The sequence below is a fragment of the Photinus pyralis genome, unplaced genomic scaffold, assembly GCF_008802855.1.
Source record: "Photinus pyralis isolate 1611_PpyrPB1 unplaced genomic scaffold, Ppyr1.3 Ppyr1.4_LG3a, whole genome shotgun sequence".
In the NCBI taxonomy this organism is placed as follows: Eukaryota; Metazoa; Arthropoda; class Insecta; order Coleoptera; family Lampyridae; genus Photinus; species Photinus pyralis.
In genome coordinates, this window is record NW_022170509.1 from 1,361,619 (window position 1) to 1,378,007 (window position 16,389).

The following is a 16,389-nucleotide window of genomic DNA, read 5'->3' on the forward strand; positions in this document are numbered from 1 at the left end:
AAGCGCCTCGAGATGTAATCTTGGTGCTCAGACAATAATACTGTATTCTCTACCTTGATATATAATATGTACTATTTCGTTATTGTACGGCCGTTTATCCGTGTTCTTTTACGGAAGCGAAAATGTCAAGTGGCAACTAACGATGGGTAAATGACAGTGGAACGCTAAAATGTAATGTTAATATTTCTTTAGCAGTAAGTACAGCTACTTCATTTTCATTCTTGGCTTAGGTAGTGCTAGCTGTGGTCGAAATTTCAGAATGCCAAATGTCCTTGTACCTACTTAGGTACATTTCAAATCTAAGGTTCTAACTGCTAACCGCAGAGGAAATGATGTGGGAATTGTTCCTATTATGCAGGAGTCATTTACTATAGGTAGTGACCGACATAAATGCAAATGCTCGCCCTATAAATAAATAGCTTCACGGCTAAAATAAACTTTAAAGACAAATTGTTTCAAAGGACTTTCTGCACGAAGGTTTTCGAGTTGAACTGGTCAGGTGTGCTTATAACTGACGATTTCTTTATACTTATATGTAATAATATTAAGAATATCTAATTAAATTACCTACATCAAATTAAGTATAGGTACTGGTTTTATTACAACAATCATTGATCAACAAATTGTGAAGTGCGCTTGTCGCTAATCAAGGAAATGTTTTTAAGTATAAATACGCAGGTAGGTGCACCTATACTTCAAAGATTTTTGTTGACTTCCTTATTTTGGCACTAAAAATAGAAGGTAAATTCTCAACCTTTTCCAATGCTAATTAAACAAATTAGAATGTAAATTTCATAAAGATATTGCGCAACAAGCAGCATCCTAATATTATAGGTATAACTACTACCTAAATAAACTAATAAACATAAGAAATATACCTATATGTTTAAAATAGGAAGCGTAGGCATACCTGCATTGTTGGAATGAGATGATGTTCCATTACTCCTATTAGATATATTTGTAACATTGTCACTAAAATGTTTTACATCCGCCATCGTGTGTTTATACGCGAAAAATGAAAACTGAACAAAAAAGGAAAAATTTTTTTATTAAGCGATTGGCGTTTATTATTTGCTCTCTAGGTAGATTGTTGATCGTTTAAATCTCGAGTTTCCGTTCTCGACGGTCGACGATTGTTAACGTTTTTTGGCGACGGGAGCTTTTCTAGGTGCGAAATACGAGATGCTGGTTGCAGACGCACCGATCGAATCTTCTTAAAATGAGATGAAAACTAATCAAAATTGCGCATGCTCCTTTTTTGTCGAATCCATAAATTAGAACGTAGCGCGATTAATTGCGTTGTCCGTAATTCATATTTAAATAATGGGATTAATCCTCGGATTAATCAGAATACCGTTTACTTAGGTTTGTTATTTAATAACTATAAAAAAATTATTATTATCATTTTATACCCTTTTCCTGCGTGCACATTTAGGATGTTTTTGAAAACGAATAGAGTTCGCTCTACGAAAAGTTGGTTCAGCAGCGCAATTGAAATAATTAACAACAATGTGCGTTTTACGTTTGATCAACTCGCAACTGAGACGACCAATTTCTTCTGAATCTAAAGTCGTACTCGATATGTATGACCATTGAGTAAAGTGTAGGTAATTTATTATATTCAAATCAATTGGTATGACACATAATACAGTAGGTACCTACATTCTAATCAACTCGGCCGTGTTTCGTCGCAGCGAATCAGTCGAAAGGTAGGTAATTGAGGAAGTCAATTCAATAAACTTTTTACAAAATGTTAATAGATTTGTAAATGTTTGTGTGGCCTTTCAATTCGATTTGATGCAGCAACAAACATGCAATTTTGGAAGTCAAAGTTTCTTTTGACACCCTTTATTAAACCATAGACCCCATTCGAGCATATACGTTTTGCACAGTGTAGCTGTAGATTATACATAAGCTCATAGTTTGTTGTACCGCTAAAGCGAGTTTCGCTCAACTGTTTAGTGTGTTACCACAGCACTATGTAAATTTGTAAAAGACAACGATTCTTGGACGAATAACTGTTATTATTAGTCGTAAAAATATATCTGTGAAACATTTTTCAATAAGTTGGCAAAAGATGCCCAACTCTTGCTTGTGCGTCTTGTTTTCCTATTTGTGTTACCTTCATCAATTTCATAATTTTTGAAAATGGATTCAGTATTTTTTTAAACTACTTCGGACCTTTGTCTTAATTAGCACGCAAAGTTGTAACAATCCTCAACATCAATAATACCTACACACAGCTCTATAATAAAATATCTCTATATTTGTACGTAGTAAATTTAGATATCAATTAACAATAACTATAGATAGTGAAATGTATTTATTTCCAAATGCTACGATGTCACCAAGCATATCGCCTACCGGAACGTCCGTACGAGAACAACTTAAAGAAAAGGTGTACATCTGAAGAAATATATCAAACGGTACATATCACCGTCTGAAACGCTCCATTATGAAAAGGATTTTACATGTCGCATTAGCCGACGCATAATATGGGTACCTACTAATGAAATTAAACCCAAATTATTTTTACTTCCAATTACATTACAATTGTATTAAATATAAAAATCGACTCTTTTGTTAAACTTTGGAGCACAGTCACAATCCAGTCAAAATTTAATATGATGCGAATTTATGGTTTCCAAAGGCGTACTAAACCATCTTCACTATATGAACATATCAAGTTTTGGTTTGGATGATGGGCAATCCCTATTACATCCTTCTCATGAATCTGGAAAATTAATGATAAGACCGTTGCCATGTTTAACAAGAATTATTACATTAAGGGTTCTTTCTAATTTTCCTGAATTTGTAGAGAAACAGTACAAAACCATATCTTCTCCAACACAATAAATCCAATCACCTCTAGGCGATGTTGTCGAACACACAAAATCTCCACCATCTCTTTTCCCACTAGAAAATGATCTTACAATCTACAACATAGTGCGTTGAAATTGCAATTCACCCAATATGATAACTTTACTTGGCCTTGCAAATTCATTATCACTACACTATTGCTTCGATTACACACAACAAAGTGTTCAGGATTTTTGGGGAAGTTATGAATGTTATTTACTGTTATATCGGCAGCTCCAAGGGCTTTAAATGTGTTAATGCATTCTGTTGTTTTAATACTCCAAACTTTAACGGTACCATCCGATGATGCACTAAAATATAAATAACTAGAACCCAGCGTTATCAACAAAATTTTACCTCAAAATATTATGTCCATCTTGTGTAAATATTACTTCATTAACAAACGAAGTATGTCCCCGGAACTCCTTTAAGACCTTTCCCGATTTCAAACCGTGTATTCTGTATATTTCAAAAGGAATTATGATATTTAACAGTAGAATATCTAAATAAATGGGTACCTACCGAACATTATGATCGAATGATGCACTAAGGACCTGACTGTTATCGCGAGAAAATTGTAAACAAGTAATTCCTTTGGAATGTGCCTTCTCAATCTTGCGTAAACACTGACCTGAGCTAATTCTCCAGACTTTTACACGACCAGCTTGTGAACCAGTTACTAACATTTCACTATCACGTGAAAATGACATACATAAAACAGCATGTTCCATCATCATAAAGTTTTCTTGAGCTTGATATTTTAGATCTTTTCTTACTTTACCAGTGGTGAAATTCCAAACTTCGATAATTCCGTCAACACTTCCAGTAATTAAATATTGACCATCAGGTGAAAAACGGGCACACTCAACATGCGATTTTTGTCCAAATTTAATTTGTTTTCCCATTTGCGTCGGGAATTGTTCATCTTCCTGTTCTTTAATTGCCGCCTTACCTCTAAATAAATCGATGGTAGTACCTGGCACAAACAGTGAGGAAATAATTGAATACTATATTACTCTCATTCATACCAGGTGGTAACAGGCCTTGATGTTGTTGCCATTTGAGTGCCTGACCCAACAGAGCTAGTAAACGTGAAGAAGGCACAACCGAAACCTCTCCCGATAATGCATGCGAAATTGCAGCCCGCCTTTTTTCTTTGCTACTACCATCTGTATATGCTTCACGAGGATCAAAGTACGAACGTGCCAGTAAATTTTCTACAAATATTCTTTTGTAATCATACAATCATACAGTAGTCTTAAGCAGTCACAGTGTTTGTTTTTTTCAGTGATTAATAACAGGTTGAATCTTCGTGAGTAGGTGGGATTCGGACGAGACGGCCAGTTTTTCCTCTGTGAAAATTCTCGATAGAGATAGCTAATGATCTGCGCAAGTGTTAAACATCTTCCAGCGAGTCGTTCACCAGACATTTTAGGTAGCGCTAGCGCAGCGCTTCATCTTGTGAACGCGCCCTTTGCAAGTTGGAAGTAATGTAGTGAAGCAATTTGATGGCACCGGATTCTCAAATTAGGAATTTAGAGTAAAATTGGTATTGGAAAAAAATGAGGTGCTAGAAGTTCTTGAAGAAGCTTTCCCAACCAACGCAAATGACCTGGTGGTGTTCAAGAAAAAGGCTGTCAAAGCGCGGAATATTATTGTACAGTGGTTTACAGATAATGTGTTGGAAACAGTAAAGCATACGAGAACGGCAAAAGAAATGTTCTATGCTCTAAAGGCAATATACACAAAAAGAGGATTATCCATACAAGTTGATCTACAAAGGAAGTTACGTAATATGAAATATAATGGCGGCACTTTGAGTGATTTCTTCAAAGAATTTGAAAAAACTGTTGCAGAATTGAAGGACGGTGGGCATGCTGGGGGTTACTTTTTCGTGCACAATCAAGCACTAACGAAGGACCAACGCCTGGCCTGTAATATATCGTCAGTGCTGCCATTACCGTATGCTAACTTTGTGTTCCTCAGTTTAATAAATGTTTGCATAATAAAATGGTCATACAGTCCTACAAATTCAGTGGTACGTTTTCCCAGTCCTAACGCTTGGAAGTGGTTTAACACCCGCGTCAATCATTAGCCACCTGTAACGACAATTTTCGGAGGAGAAAAACTGACCGTCTCGTCTAATCCAACCTACCCACGAAGATCCGACCGGTTATTAAATCACTGGAAAAACAGAGGCGCTGGCTGCTGGAGTAGATATAACTCTCGCCAGGAAAGATTGCCGGTCGGAGCACACCTTATGTTGATCTGCAATCTATGTTTTTCTTAAGATACGAGCGACTTCCGGAATAGGATCGTGCCAATGTTGAACGAAAAGTCTTTTTGTTCAACATTGACATGATACTATCCCGGAAGTCGCTCACATCTTTAGAAAAACATAGATTGTAGACCAGGATCAAGTGTTCTGTGACCGGCAATCTGTCCTGGCGAAAGGTTTATGTTACCTAAATGAATGTAACGTTCTGGTTCATTTTGCTTCATCATAATCATAGGATCGGTCTGTCTAAGCAAAGATCGAGCAGCACCCAATTCTCGCAACTCAATTAACTCCAGAACAATTTGTTCATACAAATCTATTAGCTTTTTATCTGGTAGCTTTAAAGATTGAATTGCTTTTAATACAGTATCCCAATGACCATTATTAATGTCCGCACAAAAACCATCAACACTATCAACAGTGTTAAGCGAGACACCCGTTTCTTCCTAATAAGGATAAAAATACAACAATTAAACAAAACTCATTTAGGTACAAACCTGAAGTGTTTGTAATGTTCGAATAAGATTTGATTCTTTCAAGTATTGCTGTATAAGGCGAATTACACTAAAAAAGATGTAATAAATTCAAGTCTGGAAGGAAGGACATTATACTTACTCTGCTGATTCTATTTCGATAGACATTTTCGTTTTGTTTTTACTAAGTGGACTTTTTCATAAAATTTGATTCGTTCACAAAACAGGATCGTATCTTCAGACCATTGTTTATTAAATGAATAAACAATTATTAGATTTTATTACAAAAGACATAACCTACAAGTTCAAAAAACCAATATTCCAAGTTCGTGATTCACGTTAAAGCCACCGTTGTTAGCTAAAACGCCTAAATCTCCGTACAATCTGCGCATGCGAAAGAAACGTCAAAAAGTTGCAATTTGTTATTAATTAATGTAGGTTAAGTTATTGTGAAAAATGCAATAAATTGTTTTCATTACAGGCTATTATAATGAATAAACATATTAGTAATGTACATTTAAAGAATCATTCATAAACCGGACGGCTACTACGGTGATAGAACTGAGACGCTCCTACAGGCATAAGTATACAAATTTGCTTTCCAATAAGACAGCCCGATTGTAGATAACAACCGACACAAACAAGCCGTCACATAACTGCATTGTTTGTGCACCACATCAACGACCGACACTCACCGCGAGCAAGAAGGAATGGGCCATCAAAACCAGGCTGTATAAGTTCATGCACCAAGTCCCTGCATTAAATTTAATGTTTGCTACTTGTAGGTTTCAGTTCTTCGTACAAAGCTGCCTTGCAAGCAGTCCGATAGAGTTTATGTGCGATCGCAAACCTGAACAGGAGAGCAGTAAGGTCACAAAGTTTCTAACGTGTGCTGAAAGATTTCAATTTGTCTGAGCCAGAACAGTACAAGATCATATTGCAGTGGACAAGAGATTACCAAAACCATGGGATACAATCCTGACTTGACAGATAATGTGAATCGACCGTAAGTTGTTTATTAGGTAAGTAGCTACATACCTAATTGACAATAAAGTTTAATTTGTACTTGTGCTTCCATAGTTTCTGTAAAGAGAAGGCTGTATTGGGTGGCTCTAATGAAGTGATAGAAAGCCCTACTTTCAGTCTCTCGAGAATCTTCCCCATTTCTAAATCAAAAGGTTCTTCCAAAGAAGGAGGTGCTTATTACTAATTTATAGATTGTATAAAAAACGTTTATTTGATTTTTAAGAGTAGACATTAAATAATAATAAACTACACAATAATAAAAAGTGCACCTTAGTTATGCTGTACTTGAGCAAAAATAAAAAAAATTCTTATTCTTATAGTGAATTGGCCTTAAGAAATACAGACTGTAATAATTGACTGCAATGTGACTTGACTGATAATGTAAATCGGCTTTTATTCGATTATATCCCACGGTTTTGGTAATCTTTCTCTCGTCTATGGCAATGTCGTCTTGTACTGCTCCGGCTCGGACAACTTCAAACCGAAATCTTGTAGCATGTTACAAACTTTGTGATCTTACTGCCGTTGCATTCGGGTTTGCGATCGCACGACCACTTGCAAGGCATCTTTGTACGAAGAACTGAAACCTACAAGTAGCAAACATTAAATTTAATGCAGGGACTTGGTGCATGGTCTTATACAGCCTGGTTTTCATGGCCCATTCTTTCTTGCTCGCGGTGAGGGTTGGTCCATTGATGTGGTGCACAAACAATGCAGACGACCTGTTTGTGTCAGTTGTTATCTACGATCGGACTGTCTTATTGGAAAGCAAATTTGTATACTTATGCCTGTAGGAGTGTCCCAGTTTTATCACCGTAGTAGCCGTCCGGTTTATGAGCGATTCGTAGATATTTGAAATGTCTTGGGTTACGATTTGTAAACATGGGGCTTATACTGTCCTTTTCGGATTTTATACTGCTGCAGGGTGCAGCAAAACATGGCTGCGAGTTTAAATATACATTACGAATATGTCTATTCATTATAATAGCCTGTGATTAAAACAATTTATTGCATTTTTCACAATAACTGAATAACCCAACCTACATTAATTAATTATATGAGTTAATAACAAATTGCAACTACTTTTTGACGTTTCTTTCGCATGCGCAGATTGTACGGAGATTTAGGCGTTTTAGCTTACCGTCGGATTTTTACCATCTCTGATTTTTTACTCATATTTGCAGCAAATTAAAAATTTTATTGCTTTAATAGATGTAAGTTTTTAGAAATTATATTGAAGTGGTCAAAATATCTACCTACCCACCCACCTTCGTGTGATTTCTTTCCTTTTAAGGTAGGCATTTATTAATATACCTGTAATTAAAACCTAACCTCAACATTTATGGTCTGTAGTTGTTTACAGTTACTACTTTTTGCTCATTTTTTAGGCCAAGCTAACATGGATTTAGTCGATCTGTGTAGAATTACTGGATTGTCAGAAAAATTTCGTATTGCTATCAATAACATCATTCGAGATTTCTGTACTAATGAAGATGTTTCTGAATTTATATTTCCCTCGACACTATCAAATGAACAGCGTAAATATGTACATGAAAAATGCAAGCGGATGGGATTGTTAACTAAGTCACTCGGTAGGGAACCGAATCGCAAACTACACATGTCGAAACAAACAAAATTGTATTGCAAGACGTTTTACTTATTTCATCATGAAAATTCATATCAGAGCTGCACTTCTTATTTGAAACAGTATAGAGAAGCTTTTCATCAGATAAGCAATGAAGAAGCCAGCTCATTTTCTAATAATAAACTGTTGGGTAGGTTAAATTCTGGAGGTACAGTTACTGTCAATGAGCCTGTATCAAGTAAGTTTGACAGTTTTCGAAAAAACCTACCCATTTGGGCCAAAAAGGAAGAATTTCTTAATTTAATGCATTCTAATCAAGTAGTTATTATTACTTCAGAGACCGGATCTGGAAAAAGTACACAAATTCCTCAGTTTATTTTAGAAGACCTCTGTACAAAGCAGACACCGGGCAAGATAATATGTACACAACCACGTCGAATATCAACAGTTGCCGTTGCAGAACGGGTATCTGAGGAACGAGGTGAAACTTTGGGTGGGACCATTGGTTATCAAATCAAATTAAAATACGTGTGTAGTCCTCAATCTGCGTTAATTTATTGTACGAATGGAATCCTGTTAAAAACACTTATGAGTAATAAGAACCAAGAGTATTTGATGAATATTAGTCATATTATAGTCGATGAGATACATGAACGAGACAAGTACACAGATTTTCTTTTAATAGCCCTTAAGCAAAACTTGGATCATTATCCTCATTTGAAGATTATTTTAATGTCCGCAACGGCTGATGTAGATTTGTTTGCTTCTTATTTTAACGATGCTAAAACTTTACATGTCCCAGGTAGAAATCATTCCATTACTCAACTGTTTTTGGAGGATATTTTAAGTCGTATCAATCAAAATAACTCCCAAGGCACAACTTCACATTTTATTGTCCCTACCACTACACCGTCGACTACACATGATTTGATGTACGAATTTGATCTGATGAATGAGGTTGTTTCTAATTGTATGGAAACGGGCGACGATAGTTATTTTGAACAGTTACTACATTTAATCCTCTCTGAAAACAGCAATGTCAACCATCAAACCAGTAAAGGTTACACACCACTCATGGCCGCTGCTGCGCACGGCAGATTGGATATTGTAGAACCACTACTCAATTTAGGTGGGAATGTCGCTTTAAAATCGTACTGGGAAGGATTCACGGCGGCTAATTGGGCATGGCACTATGCAAAATTTGAGGTACATCATATGCTTCAAGCATACGAATCGATGTTATCAGAAAATGATGTTTGTGATGATGATCAAAGTGCAGCTCTTCTAGAAATGTACGATCGCTCTACATCAGATGATGTAATTGATTTTAACTTAATTGTAAAAATTATTGAATACATTCATCTTAACGATAATCGTGGTACCATTTTAATTTTTTTGCCTGGATACGAAGACATCATAATGTGTCAAGATGCTATTTTATTCTCAAAATTATTAAACGTAGACGAGTTTGAATTATTTTTACTTCACGGCAGTATGAATATTAACATGCAACAAGGAGTTTTTAAAACCATTCGACACAAGCATAAAGTTATTCTATCGACGAATGTTGCCGAAACCAGCCTTACGATAAGTGATGTTGTATACGTTATTGATACAGGACGAGCTAAAGAGAAGTCGTATGATTCGGTGAGTGATTCTAATTAACTACTTTCTCATATGCATAATGTTCTACTGTTAAAGGAATGCCAGTAGATTTTATAGTAAAATTGGGTAGAAATAGTGAATATATGATGAGTTAGAAAAAGTTGCATATTCCTGGACTGTGATAGTGATAGTAAGCCGAGGCGTTATTACAACCATCACAGTCCTTTTCCCACATGTTGTATACCGCAGTAGAGATTTTTCAGAGTACACATTGTTAATTTTAACTCCATTTGAAGTTGACTTGCTCTGTACAACTATCAGGTTCCAAGACCTGGCCTGTATTGCGAGGCATATGGTGCGGCAACACAGATGTATCCCAACAAACAGTTGATTAGAATCTTTACACAATTTATTTTGTATACTTTCCCTAGCTACCCATCGTACTCACTGAGTCATTTGGGTTACGTACAAACTGTTGTATACTACCGTCTCAAGTTGTACAAACAACAAAGCCTAGCAGTTAGTTTAAAACATATATTTGTGTAACACCGAATTTTTTCATGTAATACAGTATAGTAGGCTTATGCATATTGCAGATTAGTGGAACTTGCAGTTTGCAAAAAATTTGGATCTCCAAGGCTAACGTGAAACAAAGGGCTGGCAGAGCAGGTCGAACGTGTCCAGGGATATGTTTCCACATGTTTTCCAAGAGACGATATTTTTCCCTGCTTGACAATCAGATTCCAGAAATGCTTAGGGTTCCTCTTCATGTACGATTTTCTGAATTTTTTCTAAGAACGTCAAATATCTTTTTTTATTATTTTAGGAAGTTTGTCTGCAAACCAAATATTTGGCACCAAGTGGTGTAAGCATCGCACAGTATTTGAAACTAGCAATAGAACCTCCTTCTCCAATGTCTGTGGAGATGTCAATTCAGAATTTGAAAACGTTAAATGCCCTGGACAAGAATGAAGAATTAACTGTTTTAGGACAACATTTGATTCAATTATCTATAGATCCGAAGCTAGGAAAGATGTTAATCTACGCCATTGTGTTTAGATGTCTGGATCCTGTTCTAACAATCGTTTCATGTTTAGCATACAGGTATGTACTTGAAATGTTACTCCAGCAGATGTTAATATCGATGGAAATATGATAGGGATCCATTTGTCATACCACTACAATCAAACTTAAAGCAGCTTTCAATTAAAAAACAAAAAGAGCTAGGAGGAGATTATTTAAGTGATCACTTGATACTGTTGCGCGTTTTTCAGCTTTGGCAGGTAATTCTAAATTTTGCTGTTACTAGTGTCATCAACTCAAACACTTTTGTAGGAAGCTAGATCAAGTCAGAACAAAAAAGAAGTAACGGAAGAGTATTTTATCAGTTGGTCTGCGATGGAAATAATCTATGCCACCCGATCTCAGCTATTATCTCACTTAAGAGGAATGGGGTTTATTAGCATGAACAAGCCGTTTACTCTCCATGATCTGAATATTAATTCAAACAACTGGCCGATGGTGAAGGGCGCATTAGCCGCAGGAAGTTATCCAAACATTGCGTTCAATGTAAATCGTCATTATGCGACTAAGTAAGAGAATATTACTTTTAGACTATTTTATAATTCAACTTTAGGAACGAAAAAAAAGTCGTTTTTAACAAATGCTCAATTTTGAGCAACTTACACCCTCATACAAATAGAGGCACGGATTATTGCATAATATATGAAGAATTGTCCAAAACTGGTCAGCATTGTAGTATTAGATATGGAACTGTTATTACTCCAATTACTGTAAGATTGTATAATTAAGTAGACCTTTTCGTATTTATTCTTTCTAATATTTCAGGTAGCTCTAATGTGCGGAAAAGAAGAGATCAAAGAAGACAATAGTTTGGTTATAGATGATTGGTTGAATTTCCAACAAAGTAATGAGATATTAACCGAATACCGTTTGGCATTACATGAAATCATTAATAAAAAGATCTCCTGTCCAGAGTACACATTTAATGATGTAGAAAACAGTATCTTAAAAATAGTTTCCAAAATGCTGTCTGATGAAGAAAAAATGTGTCAACTAGCGCAACCCAATGATATAGGTGTCATTCCTAAATGTTTTCCAGTCTTTTCTAAAACATTTATGCACAACCATCACAAGAGAACAAATCATACGCACAATATATCGAATGTGGTTTTAAGTCGCTTAAATATTACGGCACCCTCGGCAAGTAGATCAAGAAGTGTTCAATCAGCTCCCGAAAATGTTAGTGGTAATAACTGGAATTACAAAATTAATGAAAAATCGCAAATTGTTGTCGAAAGTAAATCGGACAAGTTACTTAAAGCCTTAATACCAACAAATAGTTACATAAATGGCCGCAAGGTCACGCAAGATATCTTACCATTGCATAGCCTAGAGCTTCCAGCTAACACTGTATTTTTCATAGTGAAACCTCCTAACTATGAATGCTTGCAGAAGGGCATTTCGTCAAGTTCCTGGATATTTGCACCTCAATCGGAACGGAAAATTTTTAAATGTTTTGTTGTTAGTACACTCAAAGATTATTTCTTTGATTAAAATTTTATATTTTAGCAAGGGTTTTATATCATTTTATTTTTTAATATACTCAAAACAACCGAGTTTCAAGGTTTTGCTCGATTACTGAGCACAAATGGTGGTGATACTACCCGTCCTTGTTCAATTCAATGGTTAAGTACTACTATCGTATCTTTTGATATTATAAGTCAAAGGTTGGTATAGCAATTCCTAAAAACGTTACACGCTTAGTTGACAAGTATTTATTTTAGGAACTTGAGAAATCCTTACAATAACAACTATCTTCTTTTTAAATGTAGAGACGGACAAAGTGTCGAGTTGAATGTGGGCAAACAGTTATGCACATTATTTTTAGAAGAAATATCCATGTGTGAAAAAGTTAGCCGTCGACCAATCTTAGGGTCGATTAGAAACTATTAACATTCTTTAATAGCTTCCTTTCAACTACATAGCATAGTTTTCTCATTTGTGGACGTTTATGGTCTAAAGACTGAAAAAGGAAGCTATGGTGTAAGTACCTGATGTGAATATTTCAAGTAGGCGATATAGATATATTTTTATAAAAGATCTTAACATTATTTATTCTAGTTAGTTCATGTTTATTTTAGCTTTTTATTATAAGTTTTAAAAATTTTATGATAAAGGTTTTAAAACAATCCATTAGCAGTTGCAACGTGTAGGATCCTGTCATATCAGTTTTAAATTTTTATTTCTAACAAATTTGAATTGAATTTTGATTACAGATAGACATGTAACATTGAACCCAATTTCTGTTTTATTTTTGCTAGTCTTGTTCACCTTATGTTGTTTAATATTTATTCTATTTATAGGTTACATGTTTGTGATAAATATTCTAATAAATGTTTTAAGTATTATTTTCATTACAAATAAATATCGTTTTACTACATTTTGTTACTGTTATAATTTCCACTTTAATTTGTATAATACAAATTATGTTCTAACTGTACAATTGTATTAAAAAGGACATCATCGGAGGTCGCTCTGATGGCTAATGGTCACCTAGACAGTTACACTTTGTGGTAACTTCTGACTTTTTCGCAGTCCCTATGTTGTACGAGCATTGAGATCCACGTTGCCCTACGCTGTTTTTTTTTTCTTAGGAGGGGAAATACATTTACGCACAAAGTGTGGGGCTCCCCCGGATATTGGGTATACCCACTAAAACCCTTCCTTAGGCGTCAGTTGCTAAGATTTTATTAAGGAGTCCTATTTCTTTAAAAAAGATTAGCATATTTTTACACTTGTCGATACTTGTTAAGTTTGCCTCTACTGTTGCACAAATGTCGAGTCGCCTTCTTTAATGTTCGTACTGTGGGCACTGACACACTTGTGTTCCAATGACAGATAAACTTTACAGTTTTCACACTGGGGTCGGTTAGTTAGAAAGTAAATATTCATGTGTGATGGCAGTGTGGTCCCAGTAGCAATCTATATATCCTCACTAGGTCAATTCGTGCCGCACTTATTAAAAACATCAGTGCCAAATTCGATTTCACCTTTCTCAAAGCAGTTTCTGAGTTTGCCCATTGTCTTCCCCAGTACTCCCACATTCTCCATTTTACAAGGGTCTGTCGTGCTGTCTTTGACAGATGCAACACCTCCCGGTCTGACAAACCAAGTTCCGCTATCGCTTCCCTTGCCCTGATGCCCAAAGGTCTGCACCTATCAAGACGCCCCCTTCTTACATGTTCAACAAATTCCTGGTGGTTCGGATGTTCCCTATTTATCAGAATTTTGTAGTAATAATTATCCATCAGCTGCTTACGGCGAAAAGGAAGTGGGAGTATATTGGCGTCAACGTGTAGAACACTAGTAGGGCTAGTTCGGAAGACACCTAGGGCGTACCGTATGGCAAGATTTTGGATTCTATCTAGTTTGCCTAACGTTGTATCGCAGCATGTAGAATAAGCGTACGACCCGTAGTCTATTCGTGACAATATCAGGGCTTTATGTACGTCAAGAAGAGTTTTGGGGTTTGCTCCCCATTTGTGGTGTGCAAGCATCGGTAGTGTATTTAGTGACTTTCTACACGCTGTGATCAATCGTTCCAAGTGACTTGACCATCTCAGTTCGCTATCGAAAGTCATTCCCAAGAACCTGACTTCCGGTGTTACGTTGATAGGTCGACCATTCAAGAACAGTACAGGGCCATAATGGAGTTTACGGAGCCTGCAGAAGTGCAAGCAATTCGTTTTCTCCTTCAATAGGATAAAACCTACCTCATTTGCATCTCGGACACAAGGTTAACAGATCTCTGCAGTTTTCGTACAATTTCACCAATTGTCTTTCCGCTGCAGCATACCATAAGGTCGTCAACATACAGTGTGTAAAGCGATGGGGTATACAAGAGGGAATTTTTTGTTAAATATTGATTTATGAAAAAAATTTATTCTTCATGATATTTTTTGCTTGCTTTGAAAGTACCAATAACGTTTAGATAATCTAAAATTTATTTATAGAAATCTGGAAAAATAATAAAATTAATTTTTTTTATTGAAAGTTATTCTACATTATGATCAAAATAGCTTATAGGCGCGTACAGACCGAGTTTCCAACGCAAGCCAAGGCATATGTGGTTACAGATTTGGAGGTGTTGGGATTGGTGTGTACCGCGCAAGCCACCGGTTTCCAACCGCTTCCAACGACGCTGTTGGCGTTCGATTGCGTTCGCTCGGTGAGCGGTACATCAAAGGGAAATTTGATGTGGTCTGGACACGATTTGTCGCGATTTTAGTTTTTAGTCGTTTGTCTGCCTTTTTAAAATGTCCACCATCTTCATTTTGAAGATCCTCTAGTAAGTGACTGCCACTATACAAACTCCTATTTTTAAATGGCGTTGTTACCCACCAACGCCTAGGCCGTTTTTTCTTCTCTTTCTTTGAAATTAAAGAATTCATTATTAAAAACCCCGCACTCGCCAGCAGTAAATCGTCCTCGTCGCTTGACATTGTTTGACAGACCAGCAGCACCGGTTACCGAACCTTACCCAACACGGTCCCACCAAGTCCAACTCAAATCTTAAATTTTGGTGTGGACGAGGGCATTCCAATCATTTCCAACGACAAACGCCAACGTCACATGTGCTTGGATTCGTTGGCTTGGCGTTGGAATCCGGTCTGTACTCGGCTTATTGCTATCAAACCACGAACAATCGAAACGTTATTAGTACTTTCAAAGCAAGCAAAAAATATCATGAAGAATAAATTTTGTTCATAAATCAATATTTAACAAAAAATTCCCTCTTGTATACCCCATCGCTTTACACACTGTATAACCATCTATCGATCTGCTCCATATGCCATCGCTATTCAATTAATTGCAATGGCGAACAGAGAACAACTCAAAGTTGATCCATGTGGGACACCATTTTCTAACACATACTCGTCTGAAAAAACATCACCAATCCTAACGACGAATTTTCGGTTATCCATAAAGGATTGCACAAATTTGGGTAGGTTCCCTTGTAGTCCATATTTGAACATTTTTTCCAGGATTCCGTGCCTCCAAGTCACGTCGTATGCACCAAATATATCGAAAAATACTGCCACCAGATGTTCCCTTTAATATTTTATTACTCAACCGAACTAGATGGACAGTAGTTGACCGGCCTTTTCGGAACCCCGCTTGGTACGATTCCAATATTCCGTTTCCTTCCATGAACTCCTGGAGCCTCTCGTTAACCATACGTTCTAGCAGTTTTCCTACACAGGAGGTCAGACTTATTGGTCGATATATATATATGCGAATGTTTACATAAATGTGAGTACTGTATCATACGAGGATCTAAGAAAATGCAACATGTCAACCTTAACCATTACATGTTTTTAAAAGAATTTACCATTGAAATGCAATGATACAGTTACGTCTCGAGTTAAGTTATATAAATGACAGAATAACAGTATTTTATTTAACTTTCTTTGGTTTTCAACAAAACACAATGTACTTTTTACTTAGAAAACAAGATTTTTCAACAAAAAAAGATGCAC

General features: G+C 36.2%; 3 protein-coding genes and 2 long non-coding RNA genes across 9 annotated transcripts in view; 2 read left to right on the top strand and 3 right to left on the bottom strand.

Moving 5' to 3' along the window:
• LOC116165837 (microtubule-associated protein tau-like) overlaps positions 1-1,319 on the bottom strand; it is a 27,294-nt gene extending 25,975 nt beyond the window's left edge. Inside the window, exon 1 of the mRNA XM_031480529.1 lies at positions 911-1,319. Coding sequence (XP_031336389.1) covers positions 911-967 — 57 coding nt within the window. The 5' untranslated portion in view covers positions 968-1,319. The remainder of the gene's footprint in view (positions 1-910) is intronic.
• LOC116165841 lies at positions 1,269-2,057 on the top strand. 2 transcript variants are annotated; one of them, XR_004144200.1, is made up of 4 exons: positions 1,269-1,365; positions 1,436-1,603; positions 1,652-1,709; positions 1,761-2,057. It is a non-coding gene; the product is annotated as an uncharacterized LOC116165841 (long non-coding RNA). The 2 variants fall into 2 exon arrangements; XR_004144199.1 differs by having other exon boundaries at positions 1,436-1,709.
• A 189-nt stretch (positions 2,058-2,246) lies between these two features.
• On the bottom strand, positions 2,247-5,972 carry LOC116165839 (WD40 repeat-containing protein SMU1). Its single transcript, XM_031480535.1, has 9 exons — positions 5,753-5,972; positions 5,635-5,701; positions 5,325-5,583; positions 3,888-4,076; positions 3,382-3,835; positions 3,217-3,318; positions 2,987-3,170; positions 2,784-2,936; positions 2,247-2,734 (listed from the first exon to the last, which is right to left on the bottom strand). The coding sequence occupies exons 1-9, from the start codon at positions 5,776-5,778 to the stop codon at positions 2,636-2,638; spliced, it is 1,533 nt and encodes a 510-aa protein (XP_031336395.1). The 5' UTR covers positions 5,779-5,972; the 3' UTR covers positions 2,247-2,635.
• An 856-nt stretch (positions 5,973-6,828) lies between these two features.
• LOC116165840 lies at positions 6,829-7,732 on the bottom strand. Its single transcript, XR_004144198.1, has 3 exons — positions 7,681-7,732; positions 7,278-7,625; positions 6,829-7,223 (listed from the first exon to the last, which is right to left on the bottom strand). It is a non-coding gene; the product is annotated as an uncharacterized LOC116165840 (long non-coding RNA).
• A 19-nt stretch (positions 7,733-7,751) lies between these two features.
• Positions 7,752-13,257, top strand: LOC116165836 (ATP-dependent DNA/RNA helicase DHX36-like). 4 transcript variants are annotated; one of them, XM_031480526.1, is made up of 11 exons: positions 7,752-7,850; positions 8,025-8,182; positions 8,233-9,868; positions 10,423-10,596; positions 10,653-10,930; positions 10,986-11,109; positions 11,162-11,418; positions 11,463-11,619; positions 11,675-12,370; positions 12,419-12,576; positions 12,634-13,257. In XM_031480526.1, the coding sequence occupies exons 2-11, from the start codon at positions 8,124-8,126 to the stop codon at positions 12,800-12,802; spliced, it is 3,708 nt and encodes a 1,235-aa protein (XP_031336386.1). In that variant the 5' UTR covers positions 7,752-7,850; positions 8,025-8,123; the 3' UTR covers positions 12,803-13,257. The 4 variants fall into 4 exon arrangements, with proteins under 4 accessions (XP_031336386.1, XP_031336384.1, XP_031336385.1 ...); XM_031480525.1 differs by having other exon boundaries at positions 7,758-7,930; XM_031480524.1 differs by having other exon boundaries at positions 8,025-9,868.
• Positions 13,258-16,389: the final 3,132 nt, after the last annotated feature.

Excerpts from the sequence above, each read along its gene's own strand:
- LOC116165839 (XM_031480535.1), bottom strand. The coding sequence starts at position 5,778 with ATGTCTATCGAAATAGAATCAGCAGA. Across the intron at positions 4,077-5,324 it reads AGAACGTTACATTCATTTAG|AAAATTTACTGGCACGTTCG; the intron begins GTAACATAAACC and ends GAATATTTGTAG. Across the intron at positions 3,319-3,381 it reads TCATTCGATCATAATGTTCG|AATACACGGTTTGAAATCGG; the intron begins GTAGGTACCCAT and ends TGAAATATACAG.
- LOC116165836 (XM_031480524.1), top strand. The coding sequence starts at position 8,036 with ATGGATTTAGTCGATCTGTGTAGAATTACTGGATTGTCAGAAAAATTT. Across the intron at positions 11,419-11,462 it reads AATCGTCATTATGCGACTAA|GAACGAAAAAAAAGTCGTTT; the intron begins GTAAGAGAATAT and ends ATTCAACTTTAG. Across the intron at positions 11,620-11,674 it reads CTGTTATTACTCCAATTACT|GTAGCTCTAATGTGCGGAAA; the intron begins GTAAGATTGTAT and ends CTAATATTTCAG.